The sequence below is a fragment of the Thalassophryne amazonica genome, chromosome 10 (genome assembly GCF_902500255.1).
Source record: "Thalassophryne amazonica chromosome 10, fThaAma1.1, whole genome shotgun sequence".
NCBI lineage: Eukaryota > Metazoa > Chordata > Actinopteri > Batrachoidiformes > Batrachoididae > Thalassophryne > Thalassophryne amazonica.
In genome coordinates, this window is record NC_047112.1 from 7649045 (window position 1) to 7667043 (window position 17999).

Below are 17999 nucleotides of genomic sequence, written 5' to 3' on the forward strand. Positions count from 1 at the left end.
CCACCAAAATCCAGTGATGTTAAAGTAAGAATAAATAAATAAAATTACCAAAAAAAACAAAACAAAAAAAAAAAACACTCCTGGTAGAAACAGGATTTCAGATATATTCCGGCTGTTTTTGTCATACATGAAATTTTATACCAACATCTGAGGAAGTGACGGATACACGCACTCAAAAAAAAAAAATCTATTTATTGTAATAAATTTTTTTCCAGCATTGTGTCTCCTTTCAGAGTAGAAGACACTCAGAGTTGTCCAATCTGCCATAATGTCCACATGGCATACACCTAAAACAGTGTTAAAACAAAAAGATGATGTGGTTTTTACCGAGCCGTCAACCACGTAACAAATCAAGTGGATTTGGCAACTTTTGTCTGGCTGTAAATGGTCGTAGCGGGCACGGCGACATCAAACGGTCCACAGCCCGATTTGGTTCTGAATGTGGACCCCCCCCCCCCCCCCCAAAAAAAAACCCCAACCAGTCAAATTGTCAAACTGCTGTTAATCAGTGAAATTGCCTCCTGAGGCCTTCAGGTGATGTCTGAAATTATTGCTCTGAATGAAAACGGTAATCATGTGTTCTGTGTCTACTCAGGCATATGTGCTGCCAAAGGTGCCATATTAAAAAAAACAAAACAAAAAAAACAACAACTTTTTGTTCCCCACCTTTAAGTGTCAGTCATTTGGATGTGACAAACATCTCAACAGATTTCATGATTTTCTTGGCTAAAATGCTTTTTTTTTATATATATATACACACACGAGGTCTATTAGAAAAGTATCCGACCTTATTATTTTTTTTCAAAAACCATATGGATTTGAATCGTGTGATTACATCAGACATGCTTGAACCCTCGTGGGCATGCGAGAGTTTTTTCACGCCTGTCGGTTACGTCATTCGCCTGTGGACAGTCTTTGAGTGAGGAGTCACCCACCCTCTTGTTGTTTTTTTCATTGTTTAGGAATGGCTCAGAGACTGCTGCTTTGTTTGATCAAAATTTTTTCAAAACTGTAAGGCACAACTGAGTGGACACCATTTGATAAATTCAGCTGGTTTTCGGTAAAAATTTTAACGGCTGATGAGAGATTTTGGTCTGGTAGTGTCGCCGTAGGGATGGCCCACGGCGCCTGACGGCGATCTGCGCTTCGAGGCGGCAGCGTCTCGCCGTTTCAAGTTGAAAACTTCCACATTTCAGGCTCTGTTGACCCAGTAAGTTGTCAGAGAACAGAGAACTTTCAGAAGAAGTCGGCTTGAGGAGTTTATTCGGACATTCCATTGTTAACGGACATTTTGTAATGAAAGAACGTGCGGGCAGAGTCGCATGTTGGGCCGGACCCGACCGCGGGGGGTCGCGACAGGAAAAACACCTCCGTTGGAAACCTTAACGGGCAAGTTGGAACATGCCCAAGCTGTTAAACAATTTCTCAGTTACTCACTTGTTGAAAGCCATCAAAGCCGCCTGAATTTTACAAATGGTTTACAACACGGAGGTGTTTTTCCTGTCGCGGCGCACACAGATTCGCCGAGTCATCACGGAAAGGACTCCTTTTGCGCGCACAGTCTTTCATTAAAAAATGTCCTTAAACGCATAAAGTCCTCATGCCGGCCTCTTCTGAATCTTCTCTGTTCTCTCATGACGTCCTGGGTGAATTAAGCCTTAAATTAGGATGTTTTCAGGTTGAAACAGGCCGACGACGGCACCTGGAAGCGCTGCACGACGTCCGCTCCGTGGGAAGTCCTTACACCGACAGAAACACCCCATAATCTCTCATCAGCCGTTAAACTTTTCACCGAAAACCATCTTAATTTCTTGAATAGTGTCCACTCGGATATTCCTCACAGGTCCAGAAAAAAATTTTGATAAAGCAACGCGCGACGTCTCGAGCAGCGTGTGAAACAAAGGAATTCAGCCGAGAGGGTGGGACCACATCTCACTCAAGGCCTGCCCACAGGGAAATGACGTCACCGACACGCGTGGAAAAAACTCACGCATGCGCACGAGGGTTCAAGCATGATTGGTGTAATCGCATGTCATTCAAATCCATATAGTTAAAAAAATAAAAATAAAAGGGTCGGTTTATTATCTAAGAGACCTCGTATATAATTAAAATGTGAAAACTCAAAACATTCCCAGTAATGGTTTGTTTTTGTTTTTTAACCAAAAAGTTTGAGTAGATATGAGCAGTTTGAAGAAAAGCTGCAGATTGATTTTATTGTCTGAGGTTTTTTCCTTTAAATATCATATCAGCCACTTTGAGCTTTGGGCCCAAACATGCAGAAGAAGCATCATGGATCACATTCTGGCAACAGTTTTTTTTTTTTTTTTTAATCCAAACAAATTGATATTAAAGCTTCCTGAGTCTCTTTGCACTTTGTCTTCTCAGGTGAGCTGATTAATCACAGTGGACGTTTCCACTGTTGAGATTAAATTGTTAACGCTGTGAACACTGTGACCTTTTGTCTGGATTTGTTGGTGGTTACTTCACATGCTGAGAGTTTCACCTTCATCTACACTGAAGTCATGTTGGGGGGGACCCATTCCATAGTGGGACAGGTGTTTTTTTTTTTTTTTTTTTTCCTTTGTTGAACCTCCTGACATGATCACGAAAGTTTTGTCACTTCTAAACCATGGCACATGAACGCACCACCCACATCTATATCACAACCTCAAAAAAAAAAAAAAAAAAAAAAAAAAATTAAATAAAAGCAGTGATTGTTGTATTTACTTTCACTTCTGCTTCATTGGAGATAGAATGAACTCAACATATTTCATTTTTTTCTGGTCAACTTCATTTCATTTGTTAGGGCTGCACATTATTGGAAAAAATTGACATTGCAAATTTTTCTTGCTCATAGCGATATAATACTGCGACACTAGTGAGTTGCACATGATTGTGTCAGAAACACGCAGAGATGCAAATCCAGCGTTTTAAGATTTATCCACTCTGGGACCCGTGTTTGGATCATTTTTGGCGACCGAAAACAAGACAGGGCTCACTCACACACACGGGGGGGGGGGGTGTTACGAGTCTGAAATGTAGGAATGATGTATATTAACAAATTACATTAAGTTGACCATATAAATTATTTGTTTTCCTTTTTCCATCCCAACTTTTTCTGATTTGGGGTCATAAGAGAGAAGTATAGTTGTCATCTACAATGGATATATTTATCTAGCTTGCTGTTGTAGTTGTATAGTTTTGGGGAAACATCTGCTTGTTTGTTGCTAAAACATCAATATGGCTGTTACGCTCCTTCAAAATTCAGCTGCATCGAACAAATTTATATGACAAAAACAATGTCATAGATGTCCCCACCGAGTAAAAACAAGTCCAGTAAAGACGTAAAGGGCAATTAAAAAAAAAAAAAGGTTACGAAACCTTTTCATTGGCACAGATTCATGTTTCAGTTTGAGTTCCAGAAAAGTTTTGTTCCAAGTGCAGACGAAACTGAAAGTGCTGCAAAGTAAACACATCCTCACCTCTTCATAATAATAAGTTATTTAAAAGCTTCTGAATATCAAGAAGTCTGTAAAATCTCCACTGACGGGACAACCAGTCGAGAGTTGAATCCATCGGTACCTGTGGGCCCAGTTCTCTGTGACAGGATTGTAACAGCCGATCAGTCTGAATTCAACGCAGTTAGCAGAACATGGCAGCGGCCTTTCAGGTGTATAAAAATACAGCTGAGGTCTGATGGCTTTTATGGTCGATGAAACCTGTGAAGAAACAGAGAAATAACAGTTTTTACAGCTGTTACTTATTTCAGTGTTGCTCAGTTTGAGATCTTGGTTTGTTCAGAACTTTGTTGCTTTTGCTATAGATCTGTGTGGCTGAATGACACCGACAGACACAAAACATACAGACAGACGTCCCAGAGAACTTCAGCACTTATGAAGAGGACCTGCTCAAATGCCTGAGAAACGCTGCTGGAGTCGATGCCTGAAGACTGGAAAAGAATCTCCGACTCTTTATTGAGCCTCACTAACAGGTCGGAAGACTCACGGTGGCAAATACGCATTTTGTAGAGCATTCACTTAAAGTATTTGTTAATGACTGCTTTCAGGTTATTTGTTAGCGTGCTATCTTTTCTCTTAAAGGACAGCTCAGCCTACAGAGACTGATCACATGATGTTTACGGTTTCTGAAAATTACAGAGGCAGAATGTTTTTGTACCAACTCAGTGCAGTCACATCATTTACTTTTAGCTAACATTCTTTGTGCAGGTGTGTGGTACACATGTTGTGAAGCTGCTTATGTAAGACAGTGGACTGTAGACCTGGTTTTTGGTGGGCTGAGGCACCAGCACGTTCTGGTGTTGGACAATAAACACCAGTTTTGGATCTGAACATACCAAAACTATTATTATTATTTGTTTTTTAGATCAGCATGCCCACATGAGTGTGTTATTGTTCTTTAGTGGGTGCTGAATGGAAATTAGCATAGGCTCTTGCACTGGGTGTCTCTCTGGGTGCACAGTGGGGCCCACAGTAGCGGACATGTATATTACCTGGTCAGATGACGACTGGACTCGTGAACCTCCATTTCTGTGCTTTTGAACTCGTTCAGCTCTTTCCTGATGGCAGCCTGAAGGAGATGCAAACATTTACTTAATGAACACAAAATAACATGGTTTTGCATTGACAATGTTTGACCTTATCAGCCGCCGTGAGCCGAGTCCACGGCTTGTCTGCCCTCCGGTCGTAGTCCTGAGCCTCTGCGACCTCCACGTAGTCGCTGAAGCGGATGAGGATTCTGGCCTCCCTGAGCTCCTCCACAGTCGGCCTCTGGCTCAGCTGAGGAGGAATTAAAATTTCAACGATGTCTTTGGTCAGACGGCATTAAACGCACCGGCGAAAGTGAAGCGTGCTGCTGTGTAAATAAAAGGTTTTTTTTTGCATCAATAAATACTACAAAACAATTGCTTGCAGGCGTAAACACTGTTTTATGAATGATTGTGTTATCAAAATTAAAACAATTTAAAAGTGCAAATGTTAAAAAATGTGCAGTTCTCTAAGTGTGTGTAAATATTACAAATAAGGGAGTGATTAAACCAGTAGACATATCAAAAATGTGACCTGATCATGACTCAACATTTATTACAATATTCATACTCAAAATTTATGAAAACTTAAACATTACAACCAAACTGAATTTTTTTTTCAAAGATATGCAGGTTTGGTTGATTGGAAACTTTATAATTGTCCAGGTCTCCCTTATAAAAGAGATCTCGATCTCAATGGGACTAACTTGCTTAAATAAAGGTTAAAAGAAAAAGAAAAATCTGATTTTTTTTTTTGTTAATTTTTTTGAATCAACAAAAACAAAGAAACAAAAACTACACCTTAAACATATTTCTAAAGTTTATGTGAAATTGTAATGAATAAATTACACATTTAACATTAAGAATTTGGGTTTTTTTTTTCCCTTCAGTTTTGTTCAAATGTGGTGAAAGTAAATTTATCTGTAAATCCGCAGACTTTTGGCACCTTTTTGGATAAATGTCTCTTGATCTCTCGTTTCTCCTCCTGCTCCTCCAGATCATTGCGAGCTGATGGAAAAGAGAGCGAGAGAAAAGAAAATCGAGATGATTTGGGGCGAGGATTCAGTATTTGACTTCTGTGCAGTCGGACTTACGTTTGAGGATGTTCCTCTGCTCCAGTTCTTCAGCTGTTGGCCGCTGACTCAAGCGCCTGAAAATCACAAACGTTATTCCAGCTGGAAGACATCTCCAATGACTGTGTTTGTAGTTTACACTCATTGCAGATGTCTACAAAAACTCAACACTGACAACTAGGAATGGGTATTGATAAGATTTTATCGATATCGATGCCATTATCGATTCTGCTTATCGATCCAATTCCTTATCGATTCCCTTATCAATACCTCTTGTGAATTTTGTACTAAAAGTAGGCTTTACAGGTTTTCTATGTATTTCATTGAGTCTTAAAGTAAATAAATATGAAATTGATCACTGTATCCTTGATCTCTGGACATATAAAAATAAACAAAACGGTGTTTTGCTTTGAAGTTAATTCTGACTGGATTCTATCATTCTAACTTGACTCGGCAGAGAGCCGCACAGCGTTTGGAGCTGTGTGAACAGAACGGCCGATTCTTGTTTCTCGCAACAAGACAGGAGTCCCAGTTAGTAACTTTAATCCGCACAAAAGTGACTCATGATTTCACATATTCAGGGATGAAAGTGGTGAAAAACAAAAAAAGCTGAAACCCAAAATTATCCCCAACACCACCTGCATGAAAATGTTTGAATTCTAGAAGCTCTGAAATGCAATCTGGGATTATTCCAGACAATAAACTGCAGTGAGTGCAGCATCCATTTAGTGAGGGGAAAAAAAAAAACTTATTCAAATTCATTCCAGTAGTATTCTGCTCTTATTAGGATGCAGCAGTTTTCTAGTTTGGCAGATAGTTCTGGAGGAAATCACTGAAGAAATTAACACATTGAAAATATGGTTTGACCGAAACAAATTGTCATTAAATAAGACAGGGATGAAATGGAGGTGTAAGAGTCACTAGATGTTCACAGGAAACATTTATTTCTGTATGTATGTATTTATTTACAACCCCTGGCAAAAATTATGGAATCACCGGCCTCAGAGGATGTTCATTCAGTTGTTTAATTTTGTAGAAAAAAAAGCAGATCACAGACATGACACAAAACTAAAGTCATTTCAAATGGCAACTTTCTGGCTTTAAGAAACACTATAAGAAATCAAGAAAAAAAGATTGTGGCAGTCAGTAACGGTTACTTTTTTAGACCAAGCAGAGGAAAAAAATATGGAATCACTCAATTCTGAGGAAAAAATTATGGAATCACCCTGTAAATTTTCATCCCCCAAATTAACACCTGCATCAAATCAGATCTGCTCATTGACATTGACCCTATGCCATGACATTGACCCTATGTGTCTTTTTGCAAGGAATGTTTTTGCAGTTTTTGCTCTATGGCAAGATGCATTATCATCTTGAAAAATGATTTCATCATCCCCAAACATCCTTTCAATTGTCCAAAATATCAACATAAACTTGTGCATTTATTGATGATGTAATGACAGCCATCTCCCCAGTGCCTTTACCTGACATGCAGCCCCATATCATCAATGACTGTGGAAATTTACATGTTCTCTTCAGGCAGTCATCTTTATAAATCTCATTGGAAAGGCACCAAACAAAAGTTCCAGCATCATCACCTTGCCCAATGCAGATTCGAGATTCATCACTGAATATGACTTTCATCCAGTCATCCACAGTCCACAATTGCTTTTCCTTAGCCCATTGTAACCTTGTTTTTTTCTGTTTAGGTGTTAATGATGCCTTTCGTTTAGCTTTTCTGTATGTAAATCCCATTTCCTTTAGGCGGTTTCTTACAGTTCAGTCACAGACGTTGACTCCAGTTTCCTCCCATTCGTTCCTCATTTGTTTTGTTGTACATTTTTCGATTTTTGAGACATATTGCTTTACGTTTTCTGTCTTGACGCTTTGACTTCCTTGGTCTACCAGTATGTTTGCCTTTAACAACCTTCCCATGTTGTTTGTATTTGGTCCAGAGTTTAGACACAGCTGACTGTGAACAACCAACATCTTTTGCAACATTGCGTGATGATTTACTCTCTTTTAAGAGTTTGATAATCCTCTCCTTTGTTTCAATTGACATCTCTCATGTTGGAGCCATGATTCATGTCAGTCCACTTGGTGCAACAGCTCTCCAAGGTGTGTTCACTCCTTTTTAGATGCAGACTAACGAGCAGATCTGATATGATGCAGGTGTTAGTTTTGGGGATGAAAATTTACAGGGTGATTCCATAATTTTTTCCTCAGAATTGAGTGATTCCATATTTTTTTCCTCTGCTTGGTCTAAAAAAGTAACCGTTACTGACTGCCACAATCTTTTTTTCTTGATTTCTTATAGTGTTTCTTAAAGCCAGAAAGTTGCCATTTGAAATGACTTTAGTTTTGTGTCATGTCTGTGATCTGCTTTTTTTTCTACAAAATTAAACAACTGAATGAACATCCTCTGAGGCCGGTGATTACATAATTTTTGCCAGGGGTTGTATGTTCATTGTTAGTTGGTTTTATATTTTCTGTTGTGTTTTTATTCAGGTTCTTTTTGTCTCTCTAAAATTGTATATAATCATTAGATTAGTTATTATTACTATTATTGTTGTGCTTGCTATTATTATTAATATATAAACAAAAATAAATTAAAAAAATATTACAATTTGTAATACATTTGACTCTTGCTATTATTATTAATATATAAACAAAAATAAATTCAAAAAATATTACAATTTGTAATACATTTGACTCTTTTACAACAACAAACGCTTGACAGCTGCAACTGCTTAATGCTAACTTTTAACACTGAAAATGCCATAGACATGCTAATGCGTTAGCATCGCTCCCGTTTTTAAGTTCTAAAATACATCTATCAACTGTTTCAGAAGACCATAACAGGTCGGCTTAAAATAGAAAAGGTAAATAATACTCACAGATGTATGCTCTTTAGGGATTTAGCGGGGGAAAATTAAGCGAAAGAAAGAAAGAATAATCGAAGCAATAGGTCGAAGCATTGCTTCAATCTGCGAACCACTGCTTCGATTGGTTCAAGGTTCAAAGCAAAGCTGCGCTGTAGAAAAGTTGATTATGGATCCGCTGCAGGGTCTGTAATCAATGTAGAGAAATTATCATTTTCCTGACAAACACCCCCCAAAACAATGGCCACTCTGAAGGACCGATAACAGAATCGTTAAGCACAAAGCTTATTGATGTCGGTGGATCGAATAATTTCTTAACGATACCCGAAAGGATCCGGTTCTCGATACCCATCCCTAGTCTCCCTCTCTCTCTCCCTCTGTCTCCCTCTCCATCTGTCTCGCTTTCTCTCTCCCTCTCTCTCGCTCTCTCTCTCCTTCTCCCTCTGTCTCTCTCTCTCTCTCTCCTTCTCCCTCTGTCTCTCTCTCTCTCTCTCCTTCTCCCTCTGTCTCTCTCTCTCTCTCTCCTTCTCCCTCTGTCTCGCTCCTCTCTCTCTCCTTCTCCCTCTGTCTCGCTCTCTCTCTCTCTCTCCCCCTGTCTCGCTCTCTCTCTCCTTCCCCCTCTGTCTCTCTCTCTCTCTCCTTCTCCCTCTGTCTCGCTCTCTCTCTCTCTCCCTCTCTCTCTCCCCGTCTCTCTCTCCTTCTCCCTCTGTCTCGCTCTCTCTCTCTCTCCCTCTCTCTCTCCCCGTCTCTCTCTCCTTCTCCCTCTGTCTCTCTCTCTCTCCCCCTGTCTCTCCTTCTCCCTCTCCCCCGTCTCTCTCTCCTTCTCCCTCTGTCTCGCTCTCTCTGTCTCTCTCTCCTTCTCCCTCTGTCTCTCTCTCCCTCTCTCTCCTTCTCCCTCTCTGTCTCTCTCTCCCTCTCTCTCCTTCTCCCTCTCTGTCTCTCTCTCCCTCTCTCTCCTTCTCCCTCTGTCTCTGTCTCTCTCTCCCTCTCTCTCCTTCTCCCTCTCTGTCTCTCTCTCCCTCTCTCCTTCTCCCTCTCTGTCTCTCTCTCCCTCTCTCCTTCTCCCTCTCTGTCTCTCTCTCCCTCTCTCCTTCTCCCTCTGTCTCTCTCTCCCTCTCTCCTTCTCCCTCTCTGTCTCTCTCTCCCTCTCTCCTTCTCCCTCTGTCTCTCTCTCCCTCTCTCCTTCTCCCTCTCTGTCTCTCTCTCCCTCTCTCCTTCTCCCTCTGTCTCGCTCTCTCTCTCCCCCTCTCCCTCTGTCTCTCTCTCCCCCTCTCCCTCTGTCTCTCTCTCCCTCTCCCTCTGTCTCTCTCTCCCCCTCTCCCTCTGTCTCTCTCTCCCCTCTCTCTCTGTCTCTCTCTCCCTCTCTCCTTCTCCCTCTGTCTCGCTCTCTCTCCCTGTCTCCCTCTCTCTCTCCCTCTGTCTTGCTCTCTGTCTCCCTCTGTCTCGCTCTCCCTCCCTCTCTCCCTCTGTCTCCCTCCCTCTCTCCCTCTGTCTCGCTCTCCCTCCCTGTCTCCCTTTCTCTGTCTCGCTCTCTCTCTCTCTGTCTCTCCCTCTGTCTCCCTCTGTCTCTCCCCCCCTCTCTCTCTGTCTCCCTCTGTCTCCCACTCTCTCTCCCTCTGTCTCCCACTCTCTCTCTCTCTGTCTCCCTCTGTCTCCCCCTCTCTCTCTCTCTGTCCCCCTCTGTCTCCCACTCTCTCTCCCTCCCTCTGTCTCGCTCTCTCTCCTTCTCCCTCTGTCTCCCTCTCCTTCTCCCTCTCTCTCGCTCTCTCTCCTTCTCCCTCTCTCTTGCTCTCTCTATTTCTCCCGCTGCCTCTCTCCCTCTCCCTCTGTCGCTCTCTCTCGCTCTCCCTCTCTTTCCCTCCGTCTCGCTCTCTCTCGCTCTCCCTTGCTCTCTCTCCTTCTCCCGCTGTCTCGCTCTCTCTCCCTCTCCCTCTCTCTTTCCCTCCGTCTCGCTCTCTCTCTCCCTCCGTCTCCCTCTCCCTCCCTGTCTCTCTCCCTCTCTCTCTCCCTCTGTCCTTCCCTGTCTCCCTCTGTCTCTCCCTCTCTCTCGCTCTCCCTCTGTCTCACTCTCTCTCTCCCTCTGTCCCGCTCTCTCTCCCTCTGTCTCGCTCTCTCTCTCCCTCTGTCTCACTCTCTCTCTCCCTCTGTCTCACTCTCTCTCTCCCTCTCCCTCTGTCCCGCTCTCTCTCCCTCTGTCTCGCTCTCTCTCTCCCTCTCCCTCTGTCTCGCTCTCTCTCTCCCTCTCCCTCGCTCTCTCTTTCCCTCTCCCTCTGTCTCGCTCTCTCTCTCTCCCTCTGTCTCCCTCTCTCTCTCTCCCTCTGTCTCCCTCTCTCTCTCCCTCTCGATGCTGAAACAAGAAACAGGAAGTTTGCTTGTGAGTTTAAATGGCAATATTTTCTACTTTTTTTTGGAGGGGGACACAGAAGGACTCTCAACTTTGTGATCTGATGTTCTCAGCCCTGACAAGGAAGCAGTGTGTCCCGCTGTACACCTGGAAACGTGAGTGCCATTTGCTTTACTATTTTGAGAACAGAGCGCATTTCTACAATGCAAGAAGAAAAAAAAAGCCAGGCACGTTTCATTTAAAGCATCGAGGTCAACGTTAGCTTCGGTTTCGTTTTGTTCCTCTTTCGTTCCTTTTGTGCTCTTGAGTCGCAGGCTATTTGGTGATGGGAAAAGTGAAAGCTCATTTGTCCACCTTTTCTCAACAATTTCTGACTTTGTAGCGTTTTTCCTTCGTTCAGCTATCGTCAAATGCCGTGTAACTGGGCCATAAAGTAAGCGTGAGCTGAGTGCCTCCGTTGTGAGCAATGGAATTTACAATACGCTTTAAAAAACAAAAACAAACATTTTCTGCAGTATAAGTTATGTTTAGTTTTTTTTGTTTTGTTTTGTTTTTTACTAATTTTGGTAACTATCTGCGGCTTGTACTCTGTTGCAACTTCTGTTTTTTTTTTTCCTATTCAAGAGGCATTTTTTGACAGGTGTGACTTGTACTCTGAAAAATACGCTGCTTAGAGTTACAGTTTTGCTTATAAAAATCTTTCTGCACATCTTCAGGTAATTTTACAAGTTGCCTGAAAAAAAATGTTTTTGATTTATTTTATTTACCAGACAGACAACTTAATATATAAAAACACAAATTTGGTCCACTGAGAACGATGGTCTTAATACGCTGATTCAATCAAACATCTTAGCTCTGGTAACGTTTGCTCGGTGCATTTGAAAAGCAGAACGTCGATACACTGTTGTCATCCTCTGAGGTCAGATGGCTCCAGGTTCCATGACAGTTTTGAAAGTTTTTCACAATTGGACATGGAGCCATTTTTGAAAATGCTAACGTATTAACGGCACCTTCTGTCTGACGAGACATGCAGTGACGTGTCACCTGGTCAGCTTGGTAGCGGTTTGCTGTCGGGACTCCATCCTCTCCTGGTCCGACTGCAGCAGCAGGATGTTCTTCTCCTCCAGCTCCCTTTTTGATGGGCGGTTGCTCAGCTTGATCGCCAAAGAGTCTTTTCGTAAAACCTTCATGGCCAGTGTGCCTACGTCGGTTATGACACCGGAGAAATTATTATCTTTTAGTCTGTTACAAATCTGTGAATATCTCAAATTTCTGGAAGTCAGGATCAAGTCAGACAATTTCCTTGTAATTACTGATGACGGGTCACAAAAACCTTCAAATTTTGCCAATTAATAATAATAATAATAATAATAATAAAAAGACATACTTGTAAACAGTGCTTCATCCTCTTCCTCCTCCTCATCATCTTCTTCCTCCTCATAATCATCCTCTTCATCTTTGTACATTCCGGGCAATTCTTCGTAATCTGCCTCGTTGGGAAAGTTTTCTCTGTCGTCGTCGCACTCAATCATCATGGCGGGCACGGCGTGCATCATGGAGCTATGGTTCGGAAAGGTTAAAGGTCAGAGGCTCTCTAAATAAGACTTGGGTTCCCGATCAGAACACCCACATGGACTTTGCAGCCTTGCTTTTTACCTCTCGAACCTCTGTATGGTGAGGGCCAGCGTCTTGTTGAGCTCCTCTATTATTCTGCTGGGTGGGTGGAGAGGGACGGGCAACGTCCCGTACAGCAGAGAGTGTCCGCCCATCGGGGCGTGGCACTTCTGGAAGGTGAGGGATGGAGACTCAGTGCTCCCTGTGGGAACGGAGATCATGAGCTTCTTTGGAGGTAGAGGCGGCGACAACTTCGGCGACATGCACGGCAGCCTGACGGGCGCAGCATCTGCCCGGACAGGAACGACACGAGAGACAGGTCAACAGAGAGTCGCACCAGGAAGTGAACTCTGATAACGTTGCACGCACCAGTAATGTGGTTGGGGAGTCTGCTGAAGGGTTTGGGTGGTAGTGCAGGAGGCTGCTTGTTTAGCGTTGGCGGTCTCGACAGCGGTGATTCAGTGGCGTCACCTGGATATGCGGTTGACTTCTTTGTGGGTGGAGTCTGGTTGGACTTCATGGGGTGGTCATGTTGACACACCCCTCAGCAGGTGTCTGGTACTCCAGTGTACCTGAGGAGGATAAAGGATTCACAAACATCCAGTTGTCATATTGAGTTTTCATGTTTGCTAGGGGGGGAGTTAACTTTCAAGTGACATTCTCACTTCCACAGATACTTATCCTGGAAGGTCACAGTACCACAGAAAACCTGAGATGAAACCTGAGAAACTTTACCTAAATTCTGGGTCTTTCAGTGAAGTTTAGGGCTAGTGGCCAGCGATCACCTTAGTATTTCTCTGTTTTTCTTGTTGTTTAATGCTGACAATTATACAGTATTTTTTGTCTTTCTGATGCCTGATTCTGTTTTTTCTCTCTGTTTAAGGTGCAGCTCCATCCAGAGATGGGAGTTGTATTCGTGTTGGCGATCCTCCTGTCCTGTGCGCCAATAGCATTTCTTGTATATTCGTCCGTGAATTGTTCTGTAATTTATGTTGTATCATGGCCCAAGCAGAGGGTCGCCCCTTTGAGTCTGGTCTGCTTGAGGTTTCTTCCTCAGAGGGAGTTTTTCCTTACCACTGTTGCTCTGGGGGTTGGTAAGGTTAGACCGTACCTGTGTGAAGCGCTTTGAGGCAACTCTGTTGTGATTTGGTGCTATATAAATGAAAATAAATTGAAATTGAAGATTATAGGATTTACAGAAAGTGTACAATAATTCTTTAAACAAAATTAGGCTGGTGCATAAATTTTGGTACACCAACAGAAAAAAAAAAAAAAAAAAAAAAAAAAAAAAAAAAAATCAATATTTAGTAGATTCTCCTTTTGTAGAAATAACAGCCTCTAAACGCTTACTATAGCTTCCAATGAGAGTCTGGATTCTGGTTTAAGGTATTTTGGACCATTCTTCTTTACAAAACATCTCAGGTTTGTTGGTTTCTGAGCATGGACAGCCCGCTTAAAATCACACCACAGATTTTCAATGATATTCAGGTCTGGAGACTGAGATGGCCATTCCAGAATGTTGTACTTGTTCCTCTGCATGAATGCCTTAGTAGATTTTGAGCAGCGTTTAGGGTCGTTGTCTTGTTGAAAGATCCAGCCCCGGCATAACTTCAACTTTGTCACTGATTTATGAACACTGTGCTCAAGAATCTGCTGATATTGACTGGAATCCATGTGACTCTCAACTTTAACAAGATTCCCAGTACTGGCACTGTCCCCACAACCCCACAGCATGATGGAACCACCTCCAAATTTTACTGTAGGTAGTAAGTGTTTTTCTTGGAATACTGTGTTCTTTTTCTGCCATGCATACCGCCCCTTGTCATGTTCAAATAACTCAGTTTTAGTTTCATCAGTCCGCAGCACCTTATTGCAAAATTAAGCTGGCTTGTCCAAATGTGCTTTAGCATACCTCAAGCGACTCCGTTTGTGGCGTGTATGCAGAAAAGGCTTCCTTTGCATTACAGCATCATACAGGATCTCTTTAAAGTGTGCTGTATAGTTGAACAATGCACAGAGACACTATCTGCAGCAAGATCATGTTGTAGGTCTTTGGAGCAGGTCTGTGGGTTGACTTTGACTGTTCTCACCATCCTTCACTTCAGCTTATCTGAGATTTTTCTTGGCCTGCCACTTCAGGCCTTAACTAGTACTGTGCCTGTGGTCTTCCATTTCCTCACTATGTTCCTCACAGTGGAAAGTGACAGCTGAAATCTCTGAGATAGCTTTTTGTATCCTTCCCCTAAACCGTGATGTTGAAGTTGAAGATGTTGAGTTTTCAGGTCGTTTGAGAGTTGTTTAGAGGCTCCCATGTTGCCACTCATTAGAAGAGATGCAAAGAGGGGAAACATTTGCAAACCACCTTAAATACCCTTTCTCATGCTTGGATTGACCTGTGTAAGGAGGTCAAGGGTCAATGAGCTTAACAAACCAATAATTAGTGCTAAATGTATTCAAATAAATAAAATGACAAGGGTGCCCACATTTATGCACCTGCCCAATTTTGTTTAAATAATTATTGCACACTTTCTGTAAATACTAGAAACTTCATTTCACTTCTCAAATATCAGTGTGTTCATCTGCTCTATTTAACTAACATTTCTGATCCAGACAACCAAGGATTTATAAAGGAAAATCATGAAAAGTATCAGGGGTGCCCAAACTTTTGCATACAACTGTAAATAGCAGCTGGTCGCTTTGTATCAGTCTCTTGTAGCTAACGTGAACAAGGGGTGATAGGGTCCTAGCCATGCTTTATGGCATTGTAAGCAATGAACTCTGCTGGAAAAACTATGAAATGAGAGCATTTCCAACACTGAAAGTGTTTTTCATATCGGTAAAAATAGCATCAATACCATTATGTTTGTGAAAGGCTCATATTGGCTGATAATATCAGTTGGGCTTGAATATGAACCCAAGATATTTCATGTTTCATTTCATTTGTTAATAGACATCCATTCCTGTATTTGAGGTCTGGAACACAGTCAAAAAAAGTTGGGACAGGGGCAATTTATTCTGAATATGAGGATTATATCATCACTTTTACATCCTGTTTTCTTGAGAGTCAGGGGATGAACACAAACATTCCCAGCTCACTGAATATAGCTTAGACTTCAGTTCCATCAACCATTAAAAAATACAAATAGTACAATACTGTATAGTAAATCTGTTCCAAGTAGGCAGTTCTCAAAATTGGAGTTTCTATGCTGGAAGGAGAATAGTGAGGGAAGTCATCAAGATGCTATAGGCTTCTGTGAATCTGAGTGAAGAAACTTGGAATGGTGCAACATTCACAACTTCATGATGGAGTGGAGCAGAGGCGGTTTTTAAGAGGAAAATCAAACAAATCAGCTGGAGTATCCAAAAGTGCAGCTGAAATTTTGCATTTTCTTTTGAAGATACTCCTCTTCTTCACTTCATCAGGAAGAGAAGATCAACTTTATTCATCCCAAAGGACCTTGTTTTGCCAGAGTACAGAAACGGTAAACAACAGTTAGTTAAATACACAACTACAGAAAGGGATAGTATTTAAATAGAAATCTCAAAATAAATAAATAACATAAAATAAAAAAAGCTGCGTCACCGGCGACACAACAGACAAAATATGCATCCTGCATATTTTCTCCACTCACATCCACAGAAGCCTATAACTCCTTCATAGCTGTTTGAGTGTCTTGGTGGCTTCCCTCACTAGTCTCCTTCCAGCATGGTCCCTCAGTTTTGACACATATTTCTGACTTGGGGTAACATGAACATTCATCAGTTCTGAGTATGCTCCCAAAGACTCACAGACCTTTCATGTTTCATGTGCCATCACAAACTACAGCAGCACTTATTAGAGCACTCAGAAGGTGCTGCCTGTGGTCTCACCCGGTAAGGATTCAGAGTCACGTTGATTCTGTATTATGTGGACTAATGTCTGGGTTGATATAACATTGAAAAAAACCTGATCTCAAACTGAAAGCAACAGTTTTTAATGTTGGTTCCTGCACCGTGAGCGCTGATCCGTACCTGCAGCTGAGGCGGCTCCGTCCATGAGCTCAGCGCCATCAGGCTCGGACAGGCTGGATCCAAGCGCTGAAGACTGCCCGTTCTCCAGATTCACCTTTTCACGCGCAACTGAGGCCGAGACGTCTACAGCAACAGAAAGTCAGTGATGGATGGAAGAAAAAGGAAAAAAAAACATTAAAGCACACAGGAAGTAATGATCTGCTTTTTGTTTAATAAAGAACAAAGCCCACTAAACTATATAAATATGATCAAAATCACAGTCAAATGATTTTTGACGATGGTATCAAACGCGTTTGTCACACTTGGTTTTTTGGATCCTCACCTTTGTCATAAACGTCTTGCAGCACTCCTTTCTTTATCAGTTCTTCTCTGCTCTGACGAGTGGACATTTTCCTCTCCAACACTGAGGGACAGAGATGAGATGGGGTCAAAGGGTCAAACACAAAGCAGAATTGTACATCAGCGTCTCGCTTTTGTACAACTAAAACGGTAATTCTAATCCAATTACATTTGTTCCACAAAGCTGATTGGTTAATCGTGTGAGATTTACAACCATAAAATATCGATTTGACGGAGGCAAAATATTCGACCGTTTCACATTTGATGTATTACTCCGCACCCTGACCACTTTGCTACACAGATGTCAATAATGGCGCTGGAGCGACGACGCTTTTGCTACGGTACGCTTCGCCGACCGAATTACTTACAGAAAAATAAACTGTGCAGATGATGGAATTGGATTAGAGTCGGAATAACCCCCTTGTGTCTGATGATTTGTGGATGTTAATGCTGGATTATACTCGCAAATAGCCGTCGCAAAATAACTCAATTTGCGACAGTAAAATCCAGCATTAACGTCTGCAAATCATCAGACACAAGGGGTTATTCCCTGAATAGACTGAAATTCTGCAGCACTTTTCCATCTGAATGAGAAGTCCGAAGCACTTTACACTGATGCCTCACACACACACACACACACACACACACACACACACACACACACACCGGGAGCAACATGGGGATTAAGGACCATGGCCAAGGGCCCTTAGTGATTTTCCAGTCTGGCGGGGTTTGAACTGAGGATCCTCTTGTCTCAAGCCCACCACTTAATCAATAAACCATCACCTCCCAAGCAGTCAGCTGACCTGAGGCTCCTCCCACTTTCTGGAAGGAGCAGAGTGGCAGTGAGGAGTGACGCTGTTCTCACCTGCAGAAGTCTGCTTGAACTTCTCGCTCTTCTTCTTCCTCCATTTCCAGGGTTTAAACAGACGTCCCAGAGTGGCAAATTTGCTCCGCCTCCGAATGGGAGGAGTGTGTGTCCCTGGTACCAATGAATCAGAGCGCATCGCCGCCAGCCGCTCCACTTCCTCAGCTGAAAAACAGGAAACTCGGTTAAGACAAAAGTAAACAACAGAATGAAACCGCAATTCAGACGTTTCCTCACTTTAGTCACAATGAAGCTGAAAAGTCTTATTTTCTTTTAGAAGGGCCATATCTCGAAAAGTATAAGAGGTAATGCCTTGAAATTCTTT

General features: G+C 42.3%; 1 protein-coding gene across 1 annotated transcript; it reads right to left on the reverse strand.

Annotated features, from left to right (window-relative positions):
• Positions 1 to 3447: 3447 nt before the first annotated feature.
• phactr1 (phosphatase and actin regulator 1) lies at positions 3448 to 17839 on the reverse strand. Its single transcript, XM_034179383.1, is given in 13 exon segments — positions 3448 to 3719; positions 4511 to 4587; positions 4656 to 4796; positions 5490 to 5551; positions 5638 to 5693; positions 11887 to 12043; positions 12230 to 12402; positions 12499 to 12745; positions 12826 to 12996; positions 12999 to 13028; positions 16468 to 16590; positions 16790 to 16870; positions 17675 to 17839. Coding segments are annotated over 13 exon segments (1473 nt in total). The 5' UTR covers positions 17814 to 17839; the 3' UTR covers positions 3448 to 3703.
• Positions 17840 to 17999: the final 160 nt, after the last annotated feature.